This window comes from Notolabrus celidotus, chromosome 4 (genome assembly GCF_009762535.1).
Source record: "Notolabrus celidotus isolate fNotCel1 chromosome 4, fNotCel1.pri, whole genome shotgun sequence".
In the NCBI taxonomy this organism is placed as follows: Eukaryota; Metazoa; Chordata; class Actinopteri; order Labriformes; family Labridae; genus Notolabrus; species Notolabrus celidotus.
The window spans coordinates 5,572,552-5,589,523 of record NC_048275.1 but is presented as its reverse complement, the minus strand read 5'-3'; the positions used below and the strand labels follow the sequence as shown (position 1 = coordinate 5,589,523).

Sequence of the window (16,972 nt, the reverse complement as noted above, 5' to 3'; positions counted from 1 at the left end):
AATAATTTCCCCCAACGGGGACAAATAAAGTATATCTTATCTTATCTTATCTTGAAGGAAAAAGGGGGCTACTTTACAGAATCTGAAATATAAAACATATTCTGCTTTGTTTAACACTTTTTTGTTAATTAAATAATTCCATATATGTTCTTTCATAGTTTGATGTCTTTGGTATTAATCTACAGTGTTTCAAATCATTACAATAAATACAAACCCTTGAATGAGAAGGTGTTTCCAAACTTCTGACTGGTAGTGTAAATCTGATTGTTTTAAACTCTTAGCACTTAAAGCTGCTGTGAGGAACTTTTGATTAATATAAATTTTGGTGCCCCATTGTGGACAAAGTGATACCTCTTATCTTTTGTTCTGTACATGCAAAAGTAGTGTTTTCAACATAAACCTCACCCTGTTGTCTTTTAACAGCCAGATTTATCACTCATTGTGATTATTTGTCATGAAAACAGCCGAAAAAGGATGTTTCTAAAATCAAATGTCAATCATGTGGTCTGACACCTACCCCCCTCTGAGTGGTATAAGGCATTAAAAATGACAACAGAGAAGGTATCAGTGTTGTTGTTTATGGTTTTGTTTGCTTTTGAAGGTCATAAAGAGGCATCAGTGTTGGTTTCAGTCTGTTTCTCAGCTGGTGAAAAACTCCTCATAGTGCCTTTAAAAATAAAATAAAGACCTGTATGTAAATGTAATCTGTCATGTTCCCTGTTTTCTGTGTTTTGAGGTCTACAGAGCAGTCTGAGTCCCTCCCTGGAAGCTGGACCATGCTGCCCCCTGTCGGCAGAAACTCGCCCCGCCCCTCCGAGCAGCATCTCCGGGCACAGCGAGTCAGAGCGAGGAGCGGACTGTAGAGCTCCGGGAGTCTGGAGGAGCAGGTCTCAGAGTCCAGCGGCTCCTCCCGTCCCACACTCAGCTTCAGCTGCTCCCCGGCAGAGGAGGTGATGATGGCGGCGGCTGTAGAGAGAGGAGGCGTCCGGGCCGCCTTCCTGAACCCGAGCGGCGGCGGCGGAGGACCAGTACCGACCCCCCTCCCGACCGGAGCGCTAGCCGGGGTTGTGGTGCTGGGCTCCGGCAGCATGCCCGTCCCCATGAACCTGTTTGCGACCTGGGAGATAGACCGATCGTCCCCCAGCTGCGTGCCCAGGTAACATGAAGACTCAAACCCAGCGCACCCTGCGTTTAACATGCTCCTGTTATTATATGAGGCTAACACCGCCTGACACCGCCCGGCTGGGTGTAACATCAGGGACGAGCTGACACACATTTCAAACACACCAGGCTAACTAGCTAGGAGGCTAATGCTAACGAGCTAACGAGTGTTTCCCTCTCATATTTGACTTTATAAGCTGTTTATTTAAATTAATATTTGAGGAGAAAGATGCTCCTAACTCAAATAAATAACCCCAGATTATATTTTATAAAGAAATATTAAATATAAGCTGTTAAAGTGTGTAACTGTTCTGTATTCTGACCGTTAGGATAACTAGCTGCCGTTAACAAAGTTAAACTAACGTAAATACCTGTCAGACCCTCCCCTCTGTTTACCTGCTGTTCACCTGTTTACCTGCTGCTCACCTGTTTACCTGTTTACCTCTGTTTACCTGCAGCCCTGTTTACCTGCAGGGTTAAAGCTCTGTAGTAATTTCATGTTTCATTCAGCATGTCTCCCTGTTTCTTGCACTGTTTCTGGGGAATGCATGTCTATAAATACAGTGACATGGATGCTGCTCAGACATCATCTTCATCCTCTGGCAGCTCTGAGGTCAGGAGGATCTGTCTGTGCAAAGGGGCAGTGCAGCAGCAGCAGCAGCAGCTGGCTGCATGTTTGTATGAAGGAGGGCAGTGTGTTTGCCTTTTCCTGAGGATGTAGAATATCACCCAGGACTCATGTGTCAAGTGGAGTTGCATGCATATGAGTCAGATGGATACCCACTCCTTGTTGCTATTTGCACAGGTACATTGCAATTAAATGGTAAATGGAGTTGTACTTATATAGCGCTTTTCTAGTCTTTCTGACCACACTACTCGTCACGTTCACCCATTCATACCCATTCACTCACTGATGGTAGAAGCTGCTATGTAGTGAGGGACCATCAGTATCAGCTAATCTCATTCGTTCACATTCACACACCTCTGAACAACAGATGGAGCAATTTGGGGTTCAGTGTCTTGCTCAAGGACACTTCGGCATGTGACTGCTGGAGCTGGGATCAAACCGCCAACCTTCCGATTGATAGGCGACCGACTAGAGTGTAAAAAAACCCACATCCATATAAAGTCTGCCGTGCTTAAATACAGTGTGTTATTTCCTAGAATCGATACAATCGATTTATTACCTTTTAAAACGATGTTAGATCGATATGTGTCGTCCGGAAGGCCGACTTGCCGAGCACAGATCGATGTAGTCGGATCATAGGAGTATAAATCAATACATCAATGTAGTAGATGAATCGTTACACCCCTGCAATTTCTATTAATGCAGATCAGTCGTTGCACTATTTCCTTGATTTTTATTATGTGCAAATGTTGCACCCTGAGATCCTTGAGGTGTGTTGTGATAGTCCCTTCCATTTATTCTCTCCTTCTTCATGCTGGTTGCAGGAAGAGATACTAATCCAGTCCTATAGTGCACATGTGTTTCCCCAACATGTGTATTAAAGGTGCATACTTGTTTCATATGAAGGATCTTGCAGGGTTTTGCAGATACTAGGGGTGCTCCCAAGCATTGCAGCCCACAACCCCCAAAATAATGATACCACAGACTCGTGACCCCCATTGTCTTGAGGTGGTTAAATGTTGCTCAGAGCTTTCATATTTCTTTGTTACATCCCAATAAGTAGGTGGTTCAATATGTGTGGTATGTTGGTATGATGTTAGTATGTTCGTTGTTGATGTGTGGATGTGAATGGGAGGAATAATTCTGGATGGTTCTCTGGCGGTGAAGGTGGGAAAAATATGGATGGCAGAAAAAATAAGAGCAGAAGGGCAGAAAGAAAGAAAGAAAGAAAGAAAGAAAGAAAGAAAGAAAGAAAGAAAGAGGGTGTGAAAAAAAACACAAAAAAAACTAAATGATAACACCAATAATAATACATATAACAATAATAATGAAAATAGTAATAATAATAAAGACAACATCAATAATCATAATAGCAAAACATATAATAACAATATTATAAAGAATATAATAATACAAACAATAATATACTATTAGCAACAATAAAATGAAATACAAATAATAATAATAAATAATAATAATAATAATAATAATAATAATAATAATAATAATAAAAATGGTTTAGAAAATGTAATAAATAAACTTAAGTAACATTTAAATAAATCAATCAAAAAAATTTTTTCCTCATTTAAATCATCCTCATATTTAACCTAACAGTAATTATTGCACCAAGTTAAATCATTGCATTATCATCTAATATCTTATGTCTAATTGAGCTATGAGTTTTATTTGCAAAACTGGATAAAATATGTTATTTAAATTATTATATATTTTTATTATTTTTTGGAAGGCATCTCATGACCCTCCAATCAGTGTCTCGTGACGTCCCGTGGGTACTCGACCTCCAGTTTGGGAACCACTGTACTGGATGACTCTCTGATGAGTTCAAACAGAAGCTGAAACATCAGTTTGTGCAAAAGTAATCTCAGGTTTGTTGAATCTAAACAAGAGCGGAGACTGGAGAAGAATCTGTTGCACAAAAACCAAAAGCTAAGAAAGTTATTTGTCGTCTTAAAATGAACAATACATGAAAAAAAAACTTGTTAGGTGGATAAACAAAGGGCTGGAAACGTGAAGGAATACAACCATGTAATAAAAACATTACAGAGAATGTTTATCGTTGACAGAAACCTGACTTATATTTTAAAATGATGTTGTTATTGAATCAGAGAGGGTCAGCAGTAATCTGTAAACCTGGCTCCTCTGTGCAGAACATCCTTAATGTAGGTTAACATGCAGCGGGGTTCTGTAAAGCCTGCACGCTCTGTGCGGCGTGATCCTGAACCACGCACGATTTCAATACTTCCACATACATGCCACTTTCATATGTGTGTCTCAATGGACGTGCACACACACACACACACACACACACACACCCACACACGCACCCCTCTGCTGACGGAGCAGTTTGCACACTAAGAGAAGAATGTGTTGTGATTGTGGGTGTTATGTAAATGCTGTGAGCCGTCTGCATTGTCTTTACGTTGTTGGGTTGATTTGTCTCTGTGGCGCTGACGTTCAGTAACACTGTGCATTAGTATTCATGTGCAGGGAGCAGGCACTGCTGCCACCTGACCAGAAGCCTCTCGGGAGCTGTGGGCACATTAATCAGCTTTGACCTAGATCTGCTCCACTCTATGGGAGAGAAGTGGGCTCGCGAGGGGAGGGTTTCCTCCACAGTCGATGAGAGAGTGTGTGTGTGTGTGAGTGTGTGTGTGTGTGTGTGTGTGCCTGCTGCCTCTTTAAGCCCGCATGAGTCTGCATGTGTCAATGAAATCAGAGCTTTATGGAAACATTGATAATTTACAGTCATTGATTCTGATCGTCCTCGGTGTGGATGTTATTCAGCTCAGAGTGACGCCGCTCTTATCCAACATCCTATGCCCTTTTTTTTTTTTTGTATTGTCGTCCTATTTCTGAAAAACATAATTCCATTTTTATTTTGTTGCTCCACAAAGGTCAGTGAGATTTCCTGACCTTAATCTCACGTTATTGCGCTCAGAAACTATAAGATAATCGATGTTAGTCTGCGGTGTTACGCCTCCGGTGCTCTCTCTCTGGACAGGAAGACGAAGCCGATGTTCTCTGTACGAGCAAACACAAGTGTTGTTTTCTGACATAAGTGGGTTAGCATGCTTTTGATGACTGTGTCCATTAAAGTCTGAGGAGCAGGAGTTCACTGAGGAGCAGGAAACATGTCATCGCCTGGATGGTGCATTTATCTCCCACGCCTCTGCCTCTGGACGGCGAACATGCTGCTGTATTAAAGATGTAAGGGGCGAGGATGAGGATGGATTATTGATGAGGAGGAGAGTGAAGGTTTACCTGGCATAGTCCAGCTAAAGACTGATACCTGTGTGGTGGACTGCTCATTTCTTAAAGTGACAGCAAGATGGAAGACTGGTCTGTGCCACGCCACTCCTCAGCTAGTGGCCTGCCGCGCCATGTAGCTCCAAAAAAACAGCGACACCTGCCACCGTTTTAGGAGCGAAATGTCGGTAGGGAACTTTAGGAGCGACGTGTTTGTAAGGAACTTGAGGAGCGACATGTCAGTTAACTTTAGGAGCGACATATTGATAGGGAACTTTAGGAGCGACATGTCGGCAGGGAACTTAAGGAGCAACATATCAATAGGGAACTTTAGGAGCGACATGTTGGTAGGGAACTTTAGGAGCGACATGTCGGTAGGGAACTTTAGGAGCGACATATTGGTAGGGAACTTTAGGAGCGACATATTGGTAGGGAACTTTAGGAGCGACATGTTGGTAGGGAACTTTAGGAGCGACATGTCGGTAGGGAACTTTAGGAGCAGCGACATATTGGTAGGGAACTTTAGGAGCGACATGTCGGTAGGGAACTTTAGGAGCGACATGTCGGTAGGGAACTTTAGGAGCGACATGTCGGTAGGGAACTTTAGGAGCGACATATTGATAGGGAACTTTAGGAGCGACATGTCGGTATGGAACTTTAGGAGCAACATATTGATAGGGAACTTTAGGAGCGACATGTCGGTATGGAACTTAAGGAGCGACATGTCGGTAGGGAACTTTAGGAGCGACATGTCGGTAGGGAACATTAGGAGTGAAATGTTGGTAGGGAACTTTAGGAGCGACATATTGGTAGGGAACTTTAGGAGCGACATATTGGTAGGGAACTTTAGGAGCGACATGTTGGTAGGGAACTTTAGGAGCGACATGTCGGTAGGGAACTTTAGGAGCAGCGACATTTTGGTAGGGAACTTTAGGAGCGACATGTCGGTAGGGAACTTTAGGAGCGACATGTCGGTAGGGAACTTTAGGAGCGACATATTGATAGGGAACTTTAGGAGCGACATGTCGGTATGGAACTTTAGGAGCAACATATTGATAGGGAACTTTAGGAGCGACATGTCGGTATGGAACTTAAGGAGCGACATGTCGGTAGGGAACTTTAGGAGCGACATGTCGGTAGGGAACTTTAGGAGCGACATATTGGTAGGGAACTTTAGGAGCGACATGTCGGTAGGGAACTTTAGGAGCGACATATTGGTAGGGAACTTTAGGAGCGACATATTGGTAGGGAACTTTAGGAGCGACATATTGGTAGGGAACTTTAGGAGCGACATGTTGGTAGGGAACTTTAGGAGCGACATGTCGGTAGGGAACTTTAGGAGCGACATATTGATAGGGAACTTTAGGAGCGACATGTCGGTATGGAACTTTAGGAGCAACATATTGATAGGGAACTTTAGGAGCGACATGTCGGTAGGGAACATTAGGAGTGACATATTGATAGGGAACTTTAGGAGCGACATGTCGGTAGGGAACTTTAGGAGCGACATGTCGGTAGGGAACTTTAGGAGCGACATGTCGGTAGGGAACTTTAGGAGCAACATATTAGTAGGGAACTTTAGGAGCGACATATTGGTAGGGAACTTTAGGAGCGACATATTAGTAGGGAACTTTAGGAGCGACATATTGGTATGGAACTTTAGGAGCGATATATTGGTAGGGAACTTTAGGAGCGACATATGGGTAGGGAACTGTAGGAGCGACATATTGGTAGGGAACTTTAGGAGCGACATGTCGGTAGGGAACTTTAGGAGCGACATGTCGGTAGGGAACTTTAGGAGCGACATGTCGGTAGGGAACTTTAGGAGCGACATGTCGGTAGGGAACTTTAGGAGCGACATGTCGGTAGGGAACTTTAGGAGCGACATATTGGTAGGGAACTTTAGGAGCGACATATTAGTAGGGAACTTTAGGAGCGACATATTGGTAGGGAACTTTAGGAGCGACATATTGGTAGGGAACTTTAGGAGCGACATGTCGGTAGGGAACTTTAGGAGCGACATGTCGGTAGGGAACTTTAGGAGCGACATGTAGGAGGAGAATTTTAGGAGCGACATGTCACGGGTGAACGTCACAAGCAGCAACATGGTGCGTCAGGCCACTAGCTACAGAGAGGCATGCCCTAGGCCACTTTTAGACCTCCGTGCTGCTACATTCTGTACGTCAGTCTGATCAGGTTTTTTAGTTGCATTGGATTCAAACAGCTCTTTGTGTTTCCTGTGTTTATCACTCTCTCCAGAAGTTGCAGAGCCCCTCTCTGCTCCGTCCTCCTGTGTTTGTAGCTCACTCGTCTGAAAGGTTGTGCGTGCAGCCCGGCCCTCGGCCTGTTTTCGGGGGGACTGTGCTTTGGCATTCTTTCAGGGGCAGGGCTATTTTGTGTGCAGCTGTTTGCTCCTCCACTGGCCTTTAGCAAATGTGGGTGTCCAGATAAGAGGCTGAGTTTCACATGAGGGCAAAGGACTGTTAAAAACAACTGGTTTTGATTCTGGTGGAACATCCCACACAGATGTTCTTCATCAACAAAATGCTGCATGTCGAAAAAATGATCCTCGCAGCCATCACAGAGATGACTTCTTACAAAACTTGAAATGCTCTGTTTCTTTTTTGAAAGACTGAACCTGAGGATCAAGATAGAACCAAAGAAGTGTGTGTATATGTTTCAGAGATGAAGCCTCTGCAGGGTGCAGAACAAGCTCACACCTCAGCATCATATCATTGTTACCTCTGTGCACCGAAACCTGCTCTACTTTTTATCTTTGCACCCAAAATGTCACACCTGCGTCACACCTGAGCCGTGCGGGTCAGGTGCAGAGAGTCCTGCTTCGTGTTTAGTTGTGAAGACGGCACACTAAAGCAGCGGTGAGACGTATTGATCTGACACCTTGTGCATCTGGTCTGCTAGCTTCAGCTGCTGGAAGGCTAACTCTGATGCACAAAGTCTGCAGGCTGAGTTTGGTGCCGAATCAGAACAGACGAGTGTGTCAGCGGCTCTGTCTTCCGTCCTCCGTCAGTCGGCTGAAACGGTTTGACAGGAATCGTCTTTTCTCCAGCCGGGGCGGTCAGTCTCCCACCCTCCAGAGTTTGAACACCGCCTGGTGCTGGAGGTGTTTCAGCCTTTTAATTCTCCTTTTCCTCTAAAGTCTTAGAGTGTCTGAGGAGGGAGTGCAGAGAGAGGATTTATCTCCCTGGTCAGAAATGAATGAAGCTAAGAGATCAAACCCACACGGTGAGTCTTCTTCACTGATGCAGAATCAATTCAAGGATGTGGACGATGAATTAGCTCGTCCTTTGTTTGCTTACCTTGAAAGAGGAGAAAGAATTGGATCCTCCAAACAAAGATGTTTCTTTGTGCTCGTTGATCTGATCTTTTCTGCTTTGAGGGTAAGACTCAAGGCCCAACTTCTCTGAGAAAGCTTTATATATCCTGGTGTTTTGACCACTTTGCAATCAGCATGTGTGAGTATAACCCTCCATGATTCTGCAGAAACAAAACAAATTTGCAAACAAATCAAAAACTACTCGACAGTTCATACCCAGGAATCTGTCCTCTGCAGACTCTTGTGAGGGGGTGATGTGGCGTTTGCAGGAATGACACTAATGCAGAGGTCAAGATGGTGCTATGTTTATCTGCTAACGATAAAGAATGTGCTGCAGCGTGCAAGAGGAGCTCTCTGAGCAGCTCAAAGTTAGGTTTAAAGATCTCTTTAACTTACACGGGGAGAGCTACGGAGCAGATCAGTCTTTCCTGTACGTATGAAAATTGAAATATACGTTTTAAACTGTAGAACCGTAACAACCCTTATCGTCCTTTACGTTTGGATGTTCATATTAAACAAAGCAGGCTGCAGAATGCACGTGAACTATCAGTGACATCCAGCTGATGATCAGTGATGGTCTAGCTTTGGTTGGGTACTAGGTGTGTAACCAAGCGGCAACCTCCGGTCTAAAAATATGAGTCCAATGCGGAAGTGTTAGCTGCAGTTCATCGAGGATCCGCTTGAGGCTGGCTCCGGAAGTACCGGAAGTCACATACACATGAATGGGGAAAAGACGATCTTTGCAGCATTAATAAACATGTTTACAGCCTGGTACAAAAGATGAGTGTAGTCTGAATAGCTAATTTCTCGATGTCCTCTCACTGTGAGGGGGGTGAATTTTTTTCTAATTCGGTAATTTAGAAGATATTGAGATTACTAGTCTTCCAATGAGAGGCACAGCTGCCTGCAGGAACACTGCAGCTGTTGGCTAGGAGGCTCAAAGCCCGCCTCTTTACGTCACACTGGCTCGACAGAAGCAATATGGCTGCCGCAGCCGATTGGTCTCAAAACAGCTCTTCAGAAACAGATGGGTGACGTCACGGATACTACGTCCATATTTTTTACAGTCTATGGGTGTAACGGGTCAAAAAACTCACGGTTCGGATCGGATCACGGTTTTGAGTCACGGATCGGATCATTTTTCGGATCAGTAAAAAAAATAAAAAATAAAAGACAAATATAACTTTGTCCTCCATTTATTTTGTAAAACACTTTTAAACTTTTGCCCATTAAATAAAAACAAGATTCAACTCAAAATTTACTCTGGGTCCAGTCCTGCCTCATTCACTGCATTTCATGGCATGGCAAGTGAAGGAGCAGAGGAACTTCAAAAGTTTCACTCCATTCTTCTTTCATTTGCTGATTTTCACCGTCCACTTTTCTTTGAGATGCAAACTGAACACCATTTTCTTGCATTCTAGAGTCCTACAGCTGGCAAAGTGCAAATATGCGAACTCCATAAATGAAAGTGAAAGTTAAAGATTTCACTCGCAGCAGTGGACTCTAAGTGACCCAGTAACAGCCTGTCTGCGTATCGTTGACATGGAGACAAGTCCTGGTAAACACGACCAGAACACAGAGTGAAGGAATAACAGTTCGGGGGCCATGAACAGGCGGCCGGATGCGGTCCACGGGCCGCGTATTGACGGCCTCTGGTCTAGTGGGTGCGCGACGGAATTTCATAACGTGGCTCAATCACATTCAGCATTCACTGTATTTCACAGGGAAACCAAAATGCTCCCATACATGTGACTTACAAGATGCAGGAGGATTTTCAAGTCCCTCTGCTCCTTCACTTGCCACGACTACCGCTGCGCTTGACGAGTGAGTGTGGATTGAACATGCGGTCATCACGTGAACACGCGCAACTTTTTTCATCAACCGATCCGCGGACCACGTCCGTGCCGATCCGTGGAGAGGCATCCGTACGGATCACGGATCAACGGTGATCCGTTGCACCACTATTGGGTACTGTTTCAAATGTATAGATTCCTGATTCCTGCTAAAGAAATCCTGAATACTACATGAACAAAAGTTAGCCTGCCTTTATTGTTTGGTGGTTTAGGTTCTCTAAAGTGAACTGTTATCAACAAGGACATTTACAAACCATAATTATTTAAATAAATGAAAGAGAAATAGAATAAAAACACATCAGAATATGAACTAATATCATCATCATACATCATGCATGTTGCCTGAACGCTGGAGACTTTCCTCCACTTCCTCCTTGTTCATTTCGCCCTTCATCTCTAAAGTGAGCAGAGATTCTGCAGAGTTCTGCAGAATCTCTCTGATCTAATATTTGTAGACATGATTTGTTTACCTCTGTATGAATGTGAACGAGAGCTCAGCTGTGTTTTGTACCCGAGCGTGATGGGACGTTACTCCAGCTGCAGCACATGGAAGACTGAGCAGTCCCTTAAAGTGGACGTCATAACGGACGTGCCCCCCCCCCCCCCCCCCCCCCCCTTGTGCAGTTTCAGTTTCATTTTATCATTTTTAGTGAAGCTTAGACAAACTTTCCGTCATGATCCCCTCCTCAAGACTTTGTTGACGTGCTGCGGAACACGTAACGTTACGCCGACTCAGCAGGTCCTGCAGATGAGAACTCTCTGTGAACTGATAAATTCTCACTGAGGTTTAATCATGAAAGATTCCCTTCCCTGTTAGGAGCCAATAAGAGGAACAGAGATGCACGTTCCTCATCGAATCCACGAGTCTGAGAAATTTGGAACTGGGTCCAAAAAAAAAGGAACCATTTTTGATACTGAGGCCTAGATCTGGCTCACGCTGTTGGCTGCACTACCCTCATGATTGCCGGTGATGCTGTCCACATCTGTGAGCGTGCACATGCTTGGGGCTCCGTCTTAGTGGCACTGTTTGATCCTGAGTGGTCAGAAGGTAAACTCAGGGCACTCATCAAGTGAGTCCCAAGACGACCCGGTCTCTGGTGAGCGCCAGGTCTTATCCTGATCCTAATGGAGTGTAGTTTTCAGGGTCCGTCAGAGGTCCACGTCCCGGTGTTTACTGTGATCTGAACACAAACAGACCTGAGCCTTCTCAGCAGCGTTATTTGTCTTTGTTCTAGGTCAGCGGAGATGAGCCCATCAGGTCTGAGTCTTTACGCGGCCCTCATGCTGCGATGCACACGGCCTTTTATTCCAGCCTGAAGTTTGACTTGTTTGCGTGCCGTCTCCTGTATCATCCCTGGCCTTAATCTCTTTGATTCATTGTCTGATTGTCTGTATGTTCATTTTCAATCAGGGCATAAACAGAGGAGGATAAGACGAGCTTACTTTCCCCTGCCCCCCCCACCCCCCCCTCTGTCTCAAGGCTGGATATTGTTCCTCCTGGCGGGGGGGCTGCGGTAATCTGATTTCATAACAGGAAAAGAAGAGTTAGTAATCTGATGCTGCACACAGACACGGCCTCTCTAATCCTCAGCTTCCTCTGGCCATCGTGGACGAGCCCCCAGCCGGTCGTCTCGGTGTCCTTCAGGACGGTGACACAGCACTATGTGTTTGTGAAGACGCTCTGTGATCTCAAAGTCAAACAGCTGCTCGGTCTGAGGAGCGAGGCGTGTTGTGACGGGGTGAGATGCTGTCGAATGGTTTCTAAGACCTAATCCAGTTTCTGCAGTGGAGTTTGAGACATGATGAAGTCCCTGAATGCATCGCTGACATCCAGTTACATGTGTGCTTTGGATCGTTGGCTGCAGGGTTGTACGAGGTACGACTCAATCGTGTGTTTCCTGCAGGTGGTGTTGATTGGCACCTGCTGAACCTTTACATCACTCAGTCCTCCCCACCATATGATAATATATTTTATTTAGAAAGCACTTTTCTGAATACTTAAAGACGCTGCACAGAGGATAAAAACATCAATTAAAACAACAGATTAATAAAAACATGAACGAGTTGCTTGGAAGGAAGGCCATAGAAGATGCTATTACAGTAATCGAGTCTGGAAGTGATAAAGGCGTGGATCAGGGTTTCGGCCGTGGAGAAGGAGAGGGATGGACGGAGAAGGGCGTTATTTTTCAAGTGGAAGAAGGCGGTTTCGGTAATGTGGTTGATGTGATGTTCCAGAGTGAGATGGGAGTCAAAAGTTATACGGAGGGTGTGAACATGTGAGGACGGAGTGAGGGAAGCATTGTCGATGGAGAGGTTGAAGTTGTTGGTGGTTGTGGTGAGGGATTTGGGGCAGATGATTAAGAGGTCAGATTTTTCACAGTTGAGTTTGAGGTCGTTTTTTTGCATCCAGGATTTAACTTCAGTCAGGGTGGAGAGGGTTGGAGCAGTGATGGAATTGGTGGAAATGTAAAGTTGGATGTCGTCAGCGGAGCAGTGGAAGCGGAGACCGTGACGACGGATGATTTTACCAATTGGGAGAATGTAGAGAATAAATTGGAGGGGACCAAGCACCGAACCCTGGGGGATGCCTTGGGGCAGGGGAGCTGTGGTGGAGGGATATATATCCTATTAACCCTCCTCACACCAGCTCCGGACACTTTCCAGATAACTTGAGCTCCTGATATTTGATGGAACTTTCTGTTCACACATGCAACTCACTGCAGGAGATTTCTCTGTCGGTTGAACTCCAACAAACTCAATAAGAAAAACTCTTGTTGCGTTTTGACTGTTCCAGCAGGAAACACAAACTTCTCAAACCGGGTTCTGGAGTTGAATCTTAGAAACCACCTCCTGTTCTGTCGTGTTCACCGGGAACAGTGGATCTTGTATCAGCCCCATTCACACATGCATATTATGTCCCATGTACTCTGTGCTCTGCAGGAGAAGTTAGACTGCCAACTACAGGCCTGGCATGCAAACTGCAGCGTTCCCGGTTGCTTCTGCAGATCGTTTGCACAATGTCGTCTTTTTAAACTCAATGCACAGACTTGAAGTTGTTTGATAAGTCGTCTAAACAAAGCCTTACTTTAATGAGTGTGTGCACGTGGAGGGAGAGGCTGCTTTACACCCTCGATGATTAACTCCTGCGCTCTCACCCTGACTTCCTGCGGACATTTCACACGGAGAAAGCCGAGGTTTTCAAATGTGTCTGTTTGGCGTTTGCGCCTGCAGCCCTCTCTGCAATGTTGGGAAACTTTCTGCAGCGTGGTGCATGTGTGAACGGGAGGATCAATCCAGTGATTTCACTGATAAAAAAGCAGCCCACACTTCCCTGCTTGAATAATCAGAGCTCTACCTTTAACGCCCTGAGGACGCACGACAGCAGCGCTCTGATTCCTGTGAGCGCAGGAAGATAATCAGACGATATAAATGTTAATGGAAATGTGCAGCGATGTTAATGCATGCTGAAACATGCATTGCTGTGCTGTGTGTTTTACATCGTCTGAAATCATCAAACATATTCTTGGTGTGCAGCTCGTTGCTCCTCACAGACTCTCTCACACTCGACCAATCAGCACCTTCCCTCTCGTCTGCTTCACGCTCACTCCCACCGTCTGAAGAGTGTCAAAACTCTCTGGCTTTCCTTCCCTGTCTTCCTGAAGGAGGAGGAATTTCCTCGGGAAGAGTGTCACATTCCTGGTGCAGCCGAAAAACCCAAGCCCCGAGCCCCCGTTTGAGTCCTGCATGGTGTTGACCATGAACCTGCTGGCTTTATTTAGGGGGGGGGGTCATTATTGGAGCTGTGGATCCCTCTGTTGAATAGTTTTGCTGAACAGGCTCAGAGGGCGGCTATGTGCTGAATGTTGAATTCCTCCCAAAAAGCAGAGAAAGGTTTGTTTCCCCTGCCTGGACCTCCGAATGTGGGAAAGGCCAGATTCCTGTGTGGGTGGATACGGGGTCTCTGCTCGCGAACAGATCCAACTTCCTGATCCAGCGAGCGAGTCCGGCTCACTGTCCTCCGACGCTGGGAGGATCCTGTCAAAATAAGCACTTTGGGGACAAAGGCTCTCAGCTCGTGTTCCTCTCCTGTTCTGTTCTTCTTATTTCCCACCTCTCCCATTCAGGCATTTCCTGAGGAGTGTGTGCCAGCAGCAACACACACACACACATTTGCACACACACTAAACACCGAGGCCTGCATGAATGAGAGCACATGACATTTAAAAACAAGCATGGTAAACAAACGCGGGTCGATGGGTGACGACCCGGAGAGCAGGAGTCATCAGGGACATCGTCTCTTATCTCATGGCTGTGTTTGTCACACACTCTGTGGACACGCTGCTCTCCTCCTGCATCAGTAACATCCAGGTGAGGTGTTTACACTCTCCTGCAGCATCGAGCTCGATGTCCCGCCCGCTTGACTAATCACAGATTAAGGAGTCTGAACTGTCTGGAATCCTCATTCTGCAGGCGACACCACGACCGTGTTCATCTTTTCATCGACCGTGCAAAAAAATCATCAAGTGCAAAGCTGCAGATCTGCTGCGTCAGGTGATCTGTGTTCTACCCAGATCAGGATCGGTTCTGTAGACATTCAATCATTTGACACACTTTGTGCAGCCTTAATGTAAATGAACAAACCACGTCTCCAAATGTGAGCCCTTTAAGCCTTCTTCAGCCCACTTTGAACCCAGATCATTATAAATAAGAGGATTCTTTGTAGGAAAAAACAGATTAACCTGTTTTAACCTGAAAGTGCTTGATTGTTGGACATCCCCCGTTTAGTCAATCTTTATTTACACAACACCAAACAGAGCAGGTCTAGACCGTACTTTATGTTCTATTATTAACAAAGACCCAACATCAAGACAGGATCAGACCCAGTCCCATCTTACAGACAGGACTCAGTCTGATCTCATCTTAATCCACCATGAGCAGAGCACTTTGCAGCATTTAGCAAGTTACAGTGGCAAGGACAAACTTCCTTTAACAGGCAGAAACCTCCAGCAGGACCAGACTCATGTTAGACACACATCTGCTGAGACCGTGTTGGAGAGAGGGATAGAGGGAGATGAAGAGAGAGAGAGAGATGATAGTGGAGAGACGGATAGTAGTAGTTGTAGCAGCTGGAGTCTGGCACGTCCACAGCAGCAGAGATCCAGAGGAACCTACGAGACAAGGGAGCTCAGGGACTCCAGAAAGGTCTATGGTTAGTAACTTTAATGGGACAGGAAGAGTTAAAGTGAGAGACAGGCAGAGAGAGGAGAGAGAGGGAAAGACAGGATCCCAGTGTGTCAGTTCATCTAGCAGTATAAGCTTAAAGCCGACTGAGCCTATAGCAGTCTAAGCCCATAGCAGTTTGAGCCTATAGCAGTCTGAGTCTATAGCAGTCTAGGTCTAAAGCAGTCTGACTCTATAGCAGTTTGAGTCTATAGCAGTCTGAGTCTATAGCAGTCTAAGCCTATAGCAGTCTAAGTCTATAGCAGTCTAAGCCTATAGCAGTTTGAGTCTACAGCAGTCTGAGTCTATAGCAGTCTGGGCCTATAGCAGTCTGGGATTATAGCAGTCTAAGCTTAAAGCAGTCTGAGCCTATAGCAGTCTGGGCCTATAGCAGTCTGAGCCTATAGCAGTCTGGGATTATAGCAGTCTAAGCTTAAAGCAGTCTGAGCCTATAGCAGTCTGAGCCTATAGCAGTCTGGGCCTATAGCAGTCTAACCTTAAAGCAGTCTGTGCCTATAGCAGTGTTAGCTTAAAGCAGTCAGAGCCTATCGCAGTCTGAACCTATAGCAGTCTGAACCGAAAGCAGTCTGAGCCTATAGCAGTCTAACTAAGAGCTGGTTCAAGCCTGATCCAGCTCTAACTATAAGTTTCATCAAAAAGGAAAGTTTGAAGCCTACTCTTAAAAGTAGAGAGGGTGTCTGCCTCCTGGACCCTGACTGGTAGATGATTCCACAGGAGAGGGGCCTGATAACTGAAGGTTCTACCTCCCATACTACTTTTAGAGACTTAAAGGTACGATGAGCATGCTTAATGTAGGAGCCCTACTTTAAGATGCTTTAAGTCATTCACTGCGTCTCACAGTCTCTCTCATGAGACCTGATCCTCGTCTCAGTCCGGCCTCGTTACAGAGTGGCTCCCGTGTTGATCTTCCTTATTGTCGCCCTCTCTGCAGCTTTTTAAAAGAGTCTCACCTTTCAGTCCTCGCTCTCTTCGGTGTCGCTGATGTAAAAAAAAAAAGAAAGAAAAGTTGACTGCACGGAAACAGAGAAAAGCAACGTCTGCACTGAAACTCTGCAGTAACCTGAACTTGGATCCATTCAGCACATTAGTCATTATGTCACATTAAGTCAGGGGAATTGGATAGGAGGAGCCAGGAACACCTTTGGGCTGCATTTTGTTCACGTCCAGCAACAACACAGAGGAGTTGTTTCATCAGCAGCATCCATGCAGCTCTCGTTGATGAAGCCGTTCTGCTTTTAATTTCATCACTTTGAGAAAAAACAGAATCGTTCCTGCTGATGTCGAGCGTCGTACTTTTTATCGATTACACAATTCCCTGCTCATATTCAGGCTCCATCTATCTTTCTGGAAGTGTCGTCTAGTTTGCAGAAAGAAGTTTGGAGTCAGCTGCAGTGAAGTTTGCACGAATCACAGCAACCTTGGATTGACTAAAGATGCACAACCAGGTATCTGCTTTTTGCAGATTTGATGTCAGACTCCAAACTT

At 45.3% G+C, this 16,972-nt stretch overlaps 1 protein-coding gene across 1 annotated transcript in view; it reads left to right on the top strand.

The window, feature by feature from the left end:
* The first annotated feature begins 587 nt into the window (after positions 1–587).
* The window catches only part of zmp:0000000755 (phosphofurin acidic cluster sorting protein 2), a 94,049-nt gene continuing 77,664 nt past the window's right edge, over positions 588–16,972 (top strand). Inside the window, exon 1 of the mRNA XM_034681525.1 lies at positions 588–1,156. Within this exon, the coding sequence (XP_034537416.1) occupies positions 954–1,156 (203 nt within the window). The 5' untranslated portion in view covers positions 588–953. The remainder of the gene's footprint in view (positions 1,157–16,972) is intronic.